The sequence below is a fragment of the Choristoneura fumiferana genome, chromosome 15 (assembly GCF_025370935.1).
Source record: "Choristoneura fumiferana chromosome 15, NRCan_CFum_1, whole genome shotgun sequence".
NCBI lineage: Eukaryota > Metazoa > Arthropoda > Insecta > Lepidoptera > Tortricidae > Choristoneura > Choristoneura fumiferana.
The window spans coordinates 10,031,184-10,044,163 of record NC_133486.1 but is presented as its reverse complement, the minus strand read 5'-3'; the positions used below and the strand labels follow the sequence as shown (position 1 = coordinate 10,044,163).

The 12,980-nt window shown below is 41.3% G+C and overlaps 1 protein-coding gene across 4 annotated transcripts in view; it reads right to left on the bottom strand.

The window, feature by feature from the left end:
• Positions 1–1,448: 1,448 nt before the first annotated feature.
• lilli (AF4/FMR2 family member lilliputian) overlaps positions 1,449–12,980 on the bottom strand; it is a 213,632-nt gene continuing 202,100 nt past the window's right edge. For all 4 annotated transcript variants that reach the window (XM_074098528.1, XM_074098526.1, XM_074098527.1 and 1 more), the window contains 10 exons: positions 12,661–12,907; positions 11,452–11,583; positions 10,906–11,121; positions 9,734–10,496; positions 9,035–9,168; positions 8,384–8,499; positions 7,881–8,135; positions 7,326–7,422; positions 6,643–6,880; positions 1,449–5,808 (listed from right to left, as the gene is read on the bottom strand). In XM_074098528.1, the coding sequence (XP_073954629.1) occupies positions 5,690–5,808; positions 6,643–6,880; positions 7,326–7,422; positions 7,881–8,135; positions 8,384–8,499; positions 9,035–9,168; positions 9,734–10,496; positions 10,906–11,121; positions 11,452–11,583; positions 12,661–12,907 (2,317 nt within the window). In that variant the 3' untranslated portion in view covers positions 1,449–5,689. The remainder of the gene's footprint in view (positions 5,809–6,642; positions 6,881–7,325; positions 7,423–7,880; positions 8,136–8,383; positions 8,500–9,034; positions 9,169–9,733; positions 10,497–10,905; positions 11,122–11,451; positions 11,584–12,660; positions 12,908–12,980) is intronic.

The window sequence follows — 12,980 nt, the reverse complement described above, 5'->3', positions numbered from 1 at the left end:
GTCACGCTAACTAATCGAAGTGGCCCACTTTGGCTTGCATTAGGTTGAATTTCCACCAGAGATGTGCGAGGAATGTGTTTACCAATAGAAACGCTTCATTTACTTATCCTCGCACAGCACCTCTCTGGTAGAAACAGCTGAGCGGAGCGAGGCTAGGTAAATGAAGCGTTCGTATTGGTTCATGAAAAACACATTTCTCGCAACATATTCTCGCACATCTCTGGTTGAAACGCAGCCTTAAGCGGCATTCACATTCAGAACGGTATCGGTTTCATACATTTTATATGGTTGCATCACATTCACCTGATGCAGTGTGTTATGACGGCTTGTGTTCTGTCGCATCACGAACTATAGAGAGAGAGAGAGAGAGAGAGAGAGAGAGAGAGAGAGAGCATCACAACACAACACGACAGATAATGTGAATGCGGCTTTAGGTCGATTCCAAGGTAGGCAGTTGGTAATTTACGCCGCAGCACGTGCCACCAGCACTAGCGCTGCCTATATAGCCTACCCTGCTGCTACTCAATGCACGCCACAGTGGGGGTAAGTAGATAACCATTCAACGGATTGGATGAATGTGAAACTTGCGTTACGCAAATGTTAATGTAAACTTTGTTGATGGCGGCAAATATGTTGTTATTTTAAGTCGATGTTGAGTCAACTATGCTTTGGTTTTTTAACAATGGCTGCACAATTACCCTAACACTAATTGAATCCTGAAAAATCCTGGGCGACTGAAGGAACCCACTGGAAGTACCCTATAGGTTTTGATTCCCTGGCAATTTGTATGAAAACACTTTTTTTTAGTACACTTTTTTTATGTATAGATTGCGTAGACTTAGAATTTTGATTTTTTTCACTGCTCCAAGGGATAGCAGACCTGAGTATTTGATGTTAATTTCAGCTTTACTTCCACGCGTTCCTAATCAGACAAACAACAACGTGATCCTAGAAAGGTTTCGTTTTTGTCAACAGGTTTTGAACCCTAAATACAAGTCCAAGATTGTGTAGTCACTGCTTGAAAATATTTTTGATATGCACTTTTTTGTGCTTCTACCATCAGTAGCATTACCTACCTTTTTCGTAAGTCCATGATTCGGGTCCTCAGTGTGTACATTTTGAAAAATAAAGTGTACCTAGTCGTCGGTATAGATTTTATAACGGCACTAAAACTTAACTTCCGTCAATGTGACTCAACTTTTTACAAGTTATTTATTTTCTTTCTTTCTTTCTAACAAGTTATTTCAGTCAGTATAGACGTAGCTTAAATTTGTTTGACTGAACTTTGGCGTGCATGGGTTGATAATACCTAAGCAGTAGGTAATGTATGGCAGACTGCATTGTGCATAAAGCATGAATTAAAATAAATGTTTTTCAACGACTACTAATATCGAAAACCAAAAGCCAAACCAAAAGGTAAATTAAAGAAAAAAACAAAAACAAAATAATTCATACATAAAAATTAATGTATTCTATCATCAATAACATAAGGTACAGTTACACAAAATAATAAAATTAAGAGAAAACAAATTTATACATATTCTTAACGCGAATATAAAAAAAAAACAAATTATACATGCTATCAACACAAGATTGTTACAATAAGAAAACAGTATTTTACAATTTTCTAGAAACAAACGCTCTTACGGCGTCTCTTGTTCATTAACTTATATAATAAAAAAAGACAATTTGGCGTCAATTTTAGGGTTGTGTTATTTTTTATCAAATTTCTTGTTCTTGGACGTCAAATCGTACCACGCGCCTAAAAGCATGTTAAAGGCAACTTATTGCATAAATGGTCTGAAAATAGGAAATAACTGAGACAAGGAATCTTACTAAATATAGATATCTTAAATATTTTCTAAAATCTGAACGGACACCACTCTGATATATTTTTACGGAATAAGTCATTTGAGGTGTAATATTAAGAAAAAACAGCCTTATTTATTAAATTGCTTTCGACCAGTGAGTTCTGTCTATTACTGATGCCCCAGGACGGCTAGCAGGGATAGCCGCGACTAGGTTTGTCGTAATGTAAGCTCTCTTTCAGAGGAGGCACTGGGCGACAAGCGAGAAAGTGGCAAGCCATGCTACCCGTCTTGATCAGTTTTTAATCTCTTTGACCATAGTTCTAAGTAATGTGTAATGTGATGATTATAAGCGGTGATGTGATATGCTGAGCATGAACTATACCGCGCTTTATGAAGTAAGTCGATGCTGTGTGCAAACTATGAAGTAAATTGGAAGTATGTTGAGAACATTCAGGTATTATTACTACACTATTACTTGTCATATGTATGACAGCCTCATAACAACTTGAATGTATTTCAAACTCAATGCAACGTCATAAGCTCTAAATAGGCTCTACCTTTGTCAGAAAATGCATATTCGGGCTTCAACGTAGCACATTTTGTCAAAAAACTTATTGCTTAATTTCAAAGACAAAGCTTCTATCGACCTAAAATTAAATAAGCAACGTAAAAAAAAAACAATGTAAAAAAGAAATATACACCGCGTTAACGCAAATTTAGAACTAAGAATCATAACAAAAACCAAGTACATAGATGCGAGTTTCTGATCGAGATGCATTTGTGATTTCGCACGAGTTGTTCGTCTCGCTCACGCTTGGTGCCGGGATACGGGGCAGAGAGAGACGCGGATACACGTGACGCGACACCTGTCATGCCGGATACAGAAATCCGCTTCCGCAAGGCACTTCAACGCTTCAGATTGCTTAAGGTTAAATTGCCTCTGAATATATTATTGCGATTAAGTAAACTTCGCTTGAGTGCAACAAAATTAACTATACAACGCCACAATAAATAAATATTTAACTAAAATTTATAAATATTTGTGCGGTTAGTAAGTACCGATCGGGTAAGGGGGGGGGTCTAGTGGGCAGAGGGGGGCTGCTATGGCAGCGGGTAACAGGCGCGGGTCGCGCGTAACCTAACTATCGACTAACGAACGCTGCAAGCTCCTACAAACATATACAATATCCACTTTTAAAAATATACAAATTGTCTTATTAAAAAAACTCCGCTCATGCTCTCATCCGAATCACGCTCATATAGTCCTAAACTTTATTATGTTTATCTCCTTGTCCGCTTAAATATAAATATAGTTTACATATAAATTAAAACATAAATGAAAACTACATATTTCTTACAATAAACTATGTACAAGGCATCGTCTTGTCATACACACATGCGACGACCCAGCAGGCGCCGCTTGCCGTAAACTTTAATACAAAACCTATCCTGGCACTAACATGTATATCCATTACAAAATGTATATAATAATAATTATTATTATATTTACATCACAACTTAAATTTGATGAACAACCGAGAGAAATATAATAATTGGTGTTACGGTTTTTGTTTTAATAATGACAGTTGTCTAATCTATTTAAACCGAGTTTCAAACTAGGTAATTATTTAATTTTGTCGTCGTAAAACGTTTATGAATTTCGTTCAAAACTTTTTAGTTTAAAAATATATATTTTTTGTGAATCGCAAGGATTGTTTCTCCAGTTATGTCGTCGCGGTCGCGACAGTGCGAGCTCTATATGCGCTAGATGGATCGATATTTTCGAAATTTACTCTAACTCCCTAAGAGGAGTATTATTGTCGCTCCAAACATATTCACATCTATGACCCATGTTCTCGCTACAATAACCAATAAACACATCCCGATACAACATTGGTCTGATCGTCACCAAACTACTTGATATGTATATACGAAAATATGATCCACATCATAAAACGCAAGAAGCTTTTTGCTCAATTAATTGTTCTGCGACTACTCAAAATATAGGAACATTTTCACATACGTTTTCTTCATGATTGTTCGCTAAAATATAGCGGGCTCTTGTATGCTATTATTATTCTTGATAAGAAATCAACTTTTAATGCTTTAGGAACACAGTTTTGATCACCTTTAATATTATGATTAATGAAAGTAAATTTTGTATACTTTTTTTATTCGATTCCATTTATTTTTGGAGCCATCATCCGTTACGGTATAAAATTTTCTTGAGAGGGTCAATTAATTTTAAATTGACCAAATAAATCACCAATACGAATCGGGATTATGAAACGTTGCGCTGTTCGTTCCATTTATAATCAAACCCTAACCGAATCGCTTAAAGTACGAATTAGTTTAAAGCTCTCATACTAACACACTCACAGAGTAACAAGCAAAAGTATACAATACGAGTAGAAATCAGTAAAATTATTGCGAAAAACTACAAGACAAGTGTTCCCATTGTGAGATAATATACTCGATTGGCCCACACTCGAAATATTTTCGTATAACTTCCAAACTAAACGAATTCGTATCGTGCCCCCATAGGTACACATTGTGATAGGGAAGATACTACAACGAAAAACACTTACGATATGATTACTCTATCACTTAGATTTACATTCGGGTTTGGAACCAGGGGTGGTTGCCAGGCAACCGCGCTGCCGTCTTTACAATAACGCTTTGGTCGTCATCTTGCTTAGAGATGGATTAGTTCTTAATGTCATAGTCTTAGGGGTTTGCTCTAGCGTGGGATGAATCCGTGGCAGTTGTCGACACCATCTTTAGTGATAAATTGACTTTGTGCTTCAATTACAAGTGTTCGTTTTCAGTTCTGTCCCATTCATTAGCATTTAAAGACTAAAAATAACCTTTTCATAACTATACAGATTTATTTAGATGATTTAGTTTTTAAATAAATAATAATAATTTAAAATAAATTACAATTTAACTAGATTTTTAGAGTAAAGTAATTAATCTACACAATAATGCTTCAAAATTGATTGCCTAGCTACAAATAATTGTCGCTTTTAGAAAAGACAACACTGAATAACGAATAATAGATTTAAGACACAATAAAACAACAAAAAAACATGCTAAAAGATTTAGGCCGATGCTGACAACAATCATTGATGTTCTTTACAAAATAAGACAAAATTGACCATCATTTTACTAAAGCCAATAAATGTTGTTCAGAAGACTTGTTTGGCACGCCTATCTACGATATTTTGTACTAGCAAAGTACTTTTTTAGAGGTTGTGTAACACTATAGACGGTGTCCCACAGATACAATATAACCCAGCAAAGTTCTATACAACCACAACGATGCTTATATTATAACTATAACGCGCGGGTATGTGCGTGACCTCACATTGAGGAGTATTACGTTGAAACAAACCGGCTTACCAGCTTAGCCAATGGCTCCGGTTGTCACTCACACACGCACCTTGTAGTGATTATATCTTAACACAGTTGGAATAAAGACTATTAGGAACTGCTTTTGTTACATTTTGTTGCAATGAGGAACCATATCCCTTAACGCATAGCAGACCTGATTACATTTGCTTTGTCACAAGTTGCGACAGCCCTTCAACGTAAAACAGTAGAATCCAAATGTACTTGCCACTTTCTTTTTAACTCTCACACGTTCGATCTAAAATGCTTGAACATGGCAACAAACAACTTCGTACGTAAAATTTAGTTATTTTTCATTCGTTTTATACTGTTTTACGCGTGCTTGTCAAAACCGGAATGACGCTTCTACTAATCTTTATTCTTATGTACGAATGCACTATGTAGGGTTACGCCAGGTCCATACGCTTCCGATCGGTACGTTGGACTAGAGCCGGGGTGCCGCGGTCCCACGCCCAGCAGTGGGCGGGTCACTCGCGCGGCGCGTTCTTGAGGAGAGAGATCGCGTGACGCACGTATTGCACGAGGTGGCGGAACGTAGAGAACAGCGTCAGGGGACCGCATTTACGATCCACGGCTATGAATAGATCTGGAATAGAAGAGAATTTGTTATTATCATTGTGCTACAAATTAGTTGGGTTAATCGACTTATAAGTATTGTTATTCTGTCCTGTGACTTAGTAGAATGTTTATATTATATATTTACCATTAGCATGCTTGCTTAGGATCAGCCGTGAAGGAATAACAACTCCCAATTTTTGGTGGTTTTATAAGCCCATAAAACAGATTGTAATAGGGAAATGAGGGAATTTTAAAAAATACTGATTTATTAATATTACCAAATTTCAAGCTAATAAATAGATCAATAGGAATTTAAAAAATTGGGGAAACCTTGACAAAAATATGAATAGCTAAGTCCATTTGCTTTTGATAATTTGAGTTGCGTCGGTTAGTCATGTATTCAGCCATGTTGAATATAAATGCTTTTGCATAGAGTTCATTTTGCTGCACAATATTTTAGAGACATCTGTCGGGTTATGGCTACATTTTTTATATAATTATAAGCATGTATAGTGGGTGAGGATAAACCACTCGTATGCGGGAACTAAAAAAAGTACTGAATTCTAGTCTCATCTGTTTTAATAAGCACAAATCTGTTGATCAAAAAAAATAAAAAAGCTACCCTTAAATTTGAATGGATTCGTGTCTTAGTGGGCCCGCAGACTTACAATTTTAGCGTCGGCCAACTAAATTGCACTGTATACCAATAGACCAGTAACTTAATGATAGCCCGCTTATTTTATCTAACTAAATTACTACTGTATTGGTATACAGTGCAATTTAGTGGGCTAACTTGAAATCGTAAGTCTGCGGCAGCACTTAAGCATACGAGGGGTAAATGAGTGGTTTTGAGGTGACTGACCTTGGTTAGCGCGCAGTCGGCACAAGCTGTCTGCCTGTTCCCACAGATCGTGCGCCACATACAGGAAGGTGTAATACTTGGTGAGCTGCAGCAGCGCGTTGTGCGCCTGCGCCGGCACCGAGTGAGCGAGCGAGCAGTAGCCGCTCGACGCCGACGCCGAGCCCGACCCGACCGAGCCGACCGAGCCCCCCGGGGAGGGCGTCGGGGAGAGGGGCGACACTGACTCCGCGCACGCCGGCTGGGGGAGGATGCAAATACATAGTTTAGTTTATTTACTCATTCAATTTATATCATAAATATTACTGTAGATCACTTTTTCTTAACAATGTCCGTAAAAGTCGTCACTGTTGACGTCATTGTTTGTACCTAACATACGTATTAAAAGGCGAAGTGCATTGTTGAAAAGTCAATCCAAAAATTAAAAAAAATTTTTTGCTGGAGACAAGCTATCCAAAAGTCCAATGTTAAATGTTTATGAAGCTGACATACCATGTATTAGGTTTACTAAAGCCTCGTTAAAATATAAGATAAGAAAAAGTAAAATGAAGGTAAAAGGCTTTATATATCAAGTTAAAAAAGTTAGCACGACAACGTTTTATCGGTGCGTGCAATAGCTCGAGGTGTTAAATACTCGCTAAAAAAGTAAAGCGTTATAGTATATAATAAGTCAAGAAAGTAGGTACCTTTTGCTGATATTCCTGCACAACTTTGTAGTATTCCTTCACTTCACGATTGTACATTTTGAACATACGTAGGTACAGCAACGCTTGTACACGTAAGCTGTAAACGAAAATAAAATTTTCTTAGTACAAGACGTTTACATGAGTAAAGTTTTGTATGCCGCACTTCAGAATATAGGGCCCGTTTCGCCATTTTCTGTAAAGTTCCAGTAATTTATTTGACAGACGTCCGCGATGCTGTTCTTGTCTAATCGAACAAAATAAACAGAGACGGCATCGTATATACCTGTCACAGAAGATAACAGGAACTTAACAGAGAATGGACTAAATAGTGTCAGGACAATCCAGGATAAGTCTGTCAGTTATTTTATCAGAAAATATTGGACACTTATTTTTCTCTTGTCCATTCAAAAAAAAAATGAAGATAAAAAGAAGATAAGATGAAGATAAAATTAACCAATCGCAAGCAAGATTGTAACGTCTAACGAACCTCACGATACTAACGCCACCTAGCGATATTCATCCCATCAACAATAATAATATAAATAATAATCTCACCTCAGTATGTCAAGCTTGTTGAACGTGGAATGGGGCGACGCTCTGAACCGCTGCGGCATCGAATGTATACTCTTTATATACTCGATGGTCTCCCTGTATATTGTGAAGGCGCGTTTCGTATCCAATTCCAGCTCTAGCACTCGGCCCGTCAGCACGAAGCAAAGCACGGATTCCAGGTAAAGCATGACGCGAGGCAGGGGCTCTTGCTCGCGCTCGGCGGCAGTGCGGAGACGCTTCGCCTCGCCAAGGTAATATCTGAAAAGAGGATTATTATTGTAAGATAATAATCTTTTGTCCGCAGCTTCGTTCCTAAGAGTTTACGTTGACATTGATTTCCATACAAAGCGGGACTGATGACATTTCTTCGTTTTTTATTTATTCTGCCCGCTGATTTATGAACCAGATGTATTGGCAGACATTGTTCGTCTGACATAACGTGTCCAAAACCTCTCTCTTAAAGTCTATACACCTTAATCTGAACGTAGTTTGGCACGATATCTTACTTGTGATCGCGTTCTTCGTCCGACAAAGCGTCGGCGGGAAGGCGCTCGAAATAGGAATAATAGATCGGCGTCTGACCCGCCGTCCGCTCATGGTTCGTCGCGGCCACCTCTCCCGCCTGCAATGATAATAAATCGTTACAATCTACCTATCATGATACGGTGATACCGCGAAAACTTGGACAGTCGTTGAACATATACATGTGGTAGCGGCCAGCTTGATGGTGTATTGATGTGTCGCGCAATGGGACGATGATAAATGTTGATTTATGTGATAGTGATCGGCTTGGTGGTGTATTGATGTGTCGCGCAGTGGGACGATGATAAATGTTGATTTATGTGATAGTGATCGGCTTGGTGGTGTATTGATGTGTCGCGCAGTGGGACGATGATAAATGTTGATTTATGTGATAGTGATCGGCTTGGTGGTGTATTGATGTGTCGCGCAGTGGGACGATGATAAATGTTGATTTATGTGATAGTGATCGGCTTGGTGGTGTATTGATGTGTCGCGCAGTGGGACGATGATAAATGTTGATTTATGTGATAGTGATCGGCTTGGTGGTGTATTGATGTGACGCGCCACGCGCAGTAGGATGTTGATTTTTTTTTGCCACCGGCTTGGTGGTCGTTCTGGTAGTGCGATATACGTGCCTGGTGGGGGGGCGGCGAGGCGGGGCGCTTGGCGGGCCTGCGGGGCGGCGCGGCGTGCAGCGCGCGCACGGTGTCAGCGCGCAGCCGCGACAGCGCCACGCGCACCGGCAAGCGCGCACGACGACCCACCGACACTGACGGACAAACGAGGTCGTCAACATACTATTACAATTAAAATACAGACATCAAACAGCCCCGAAGATAGTTCTATTCAAAGCTCTATGAAATCAAGCAGAAAAATTTCGTAATAGCGACACTACTTTAAAATATTTCTGAACAATATTTCGAGAGTTCATTTTGCTTTCAAAGTAGTGACGATTGGTTAATTGATACCTAAATGACAAAGTTCTGAAGTAACGAAATAGGTCTACAAGAAAATTGGTCAAAATAGAAGTCATTACTAAAAAAAAACCAACTTCAAGGAACCTTACGTTCTTCTACAGGGATAGTATTTATTTCGTTCAAATTTAAACGGGGCCAAACGAGAATTACTTATACTCTCCCAAACAAAAAATAGTATTCCAAATCGGTTCATAAATGACGGTGTTCTAAGATCGAAAAAAATTCAACCAAACTGAATGAGTCTTATTTTTTGAAGTTGGTTAAAAATTGAGAAATTAGGATTTCGCTTGAACAAACGTTACTTTATCGTACACTTATAAAAAAAAAACTTTATCGACAAGTATTATGAATGCTCACCATTTGATGAAGCTTCCTCGAGCCTCTCTGAGCCGCGGCCTTTGACTCCAGAGCCTACATCGGCCTCCGCGCGAACATAGCGCTCTGGCATCCGTTCCAACCGTTTGTCGGGCGTCTCCAACTTGTCGGCCAACTTGTCGATCGACAACCGATCCAGCGGCGTCTTCTCCCCCGACAAGCGATCGAGAGAAGTCTTTTCAGTCATTTTATCGGATCTCTCTGACGATATCCGCTCTCTGGAATGCCGACCGGGTGTTAAACGGTCGGAGGAGTGGCGGTCCGTGCTGTACCGGTCCGACAGCCGGTCAGAGGATAGCCGGTCGTTGCTCCGGTCGCTAGTCCGGTCCGGTATCCTCTCGGAGGGTGTTCTGTCTGAGGGTATCCTGTCGGAGGGTATTCTGTCGGTAGGTATGGAGGGAAGTCGTTCCGATATCCGGTCGTTGGAGGTCCGCTCGGTGGGAGGGCGGTCGGTGCGGTCGGGCCGCTCCAAAGCTACGCGCTCCTGTATGCGTTCGTTGGCTACTCTCTCCGCTTCCCTCTTCCTTGTCAAAGATTCTGGCTCTCTTGGGGGGGAGACGCGGGCTAACGCCTCCTCGTTTCTCCTCTCGGCGGAGCGCTCCCGATGTCTCCTTTCGTCGTCGTCGGCGCCCGATTCCGCCGCGACCTCTATAATGGTAACCTGGCCTTTCCCCTTGCCGCCTTTCCCTTTTCCCCCTTTGCCCCCCTTGCCGCCGCATTCGTCACCCTTTTTGGGAGTGAAAACCTGCAAGACACAATGCTAGTTAGCATGATTATGTAACATACTTAAAAGTCTTAAAACTTTATTTTTCATACATAACAACTTTAAATGTATACAGAAAGACAAAGTTATATCCTAAAGGATAGACGATATTTTTACGCGTACACGTGAAGTGACAACTGAGCCTGTCCTCAAGTCCCTAAGAAATTGACTCAGCGAAAGAGCAAACTGCAGTTTCTGTAGTAACCACCATTATTGGCTGAGCGTGTCTTCCTCATACTTCCCCTTATTTCCAAGATACTAAAGGCGACCATCGTTTCTAATGACATGTTTTTAAGTATGCCGTATCTTTGATTCTTTATAAATGATCGCTTTCCTCTCGTCTGTTTAGCAGGCTAATAAGTGGCATCCCGAAAGTGTTATCACTACTAACCTTGCGGAAGATAAAGGTTTTGGTATCGGGAAGGGCTGGAGCGGGGGCGGCGGCGGCGGCGGAGTCGTGGTCGCTGTCAGGGTCGGGGGCGGGCGGCGAGGCGGGGCGTTGCTTGGGCGGGCGGCCGCGCTTCTTCTTGGCCGGCCGCTCTTCCGTGCGCGGCTTGGGCGGCCGGCCGCGCTTCACCGCGCCGGACGGTTGCACGCGGGGGGAGGGCTGGAATAAAACATTATTGTTATTGATCTACTGTCATCATTGCTAAAAAAGCCTTTTTTAAACTTGTAGCCAATCCTTAACAAATTTAAAGTTTAAATTAGTAGTTAACTTCGCTGCACCATATCACATTATCACCCTGGTAGCACCCTATCACGGGAATTACGAAGGTACATTCTCTTAGAAGCTAGGAACATTAAGTTCTACAGGAAAGCAAGAAACTCTCGGGATATGTCAGCTTGTGCAGCTGAAAATGCCATCTAAAAACCAGAAGGCGAAAAAGATGACGAGGAATGTTATAGCCAAGCGAATGTTGCCGGAAAGTCTACTAACCGTATTCTGAGGCCTTGACGACTCCTCATCACTGGAAACGGCCGACGTCCGTTTGGCCAGTGACCGCCGCCGCCGCGCCACGCCCGGGGAAGGCGATGACGCCTCGGAGTCAGACAGCTCCGAGATAGGACTCTGTGGAACAAAGAACACCATTTCCAAATTAATAAAAAAACTCAAGTTCACACTTTTCTTACAATTTCCCTTTAAGGGTCGGGACATGACAAAAATATTTAGCATATAAAACGAGAGAAAACTCTTAGAATTACTTGTCATCAGCAGTGTGCCAAGCAAAAATCTACCAACAAGAATCCCATTGGTTGTTTTTATTCTTGCACAGCTTCTTCGCAAAGTTGATTTGTGGAAGCATACCTCAAGATCAATAGGAATGGACATGTTCCCGTGCATAGCACCAACAGCCTGCCTCAGCATGTCCTTCAACGCATTAAACTCTATCAAAATATTATCGCGTTCTTCACAGGGCCAGTGGAATGTTAGATAACGTTCGAAATTAAAGAGCCATCGTCGCAGATTCTGTTTCAAAACGGCAAGGTTTATCCATCTCTGCTGGAAGCAGTCTTGCTGGTGCATTTGATTGAATAGTGCGTGTGAGATTTCTTTCATTTGAAACGTAATGAAAATTAAAAAGATAAAGAGGCAACGTTCTTCCTTGAGGTCAAGGATCAACTAAGCAATCGTTTTATAAGTTATAGAGGGTCTGAGTCAGCATCCGCGTTCGGAGAAGTGTTTATCTGTAAGCGGACACCTGGGAAAGACAGTTATCCGGCATAACAAGGCGCGAGCATGATCAATTATCAGGTTGCAGTGCTGACGGCGCTGAAATGTACGTGGGAAGGTTTTCTATTCTATATCATGAGGCCTCTGGCATTAGGGTCAGAAATCTGAAGACTATCTTATGTACTGTGTGTGACAAGGGATATCTTACGTGTTTCATTTCGAAAATTAGATACTCGTAGGGAAAACTTGTGGGGGATTTTAATTTAGTTTTCTGACAAATCTTATTAATCTCCAGTTTATGTAAAGGCACAGGTCTTCTCTCCGAACGAGAAGTCCATAGCTGTTGTTTCTCCTCGGATCCAGTACGGACTCGGAACGTCCCACGTACACCATTGAGCTGCTTTGCATCTACAATTTTACTATGAATGGATGGACCCTTTACATAAATAATTTCAGGAACAGTCAGGAACTCACCGGCTTCCCTTTGGCATCGGCAAGCGCATGCCTCAGCTCCTTTCCAGAGTCGTAGGGCTCCGGTATCTGCGCGGTGGGCGGCGCGAAGTTCGAGAGCGACCACGACGACCGCTCAGCCGGCGGGGGCGCAGGCGCGGTCGGCGCGGGCGCCGGCCCGCTCGATTCCGCGGAAGACGACTCCGATTCGGAGTCGGATGACTCGCTGCCGGACGACGGACTGCCGCCGGAGCCGAGTGGAGAGATTATGCTGGAGTAAAAGAGGAGACACATTTTATTTGATTCTCTTAAAGACCAGAGGCCTTATTTTCGAACATACTCGA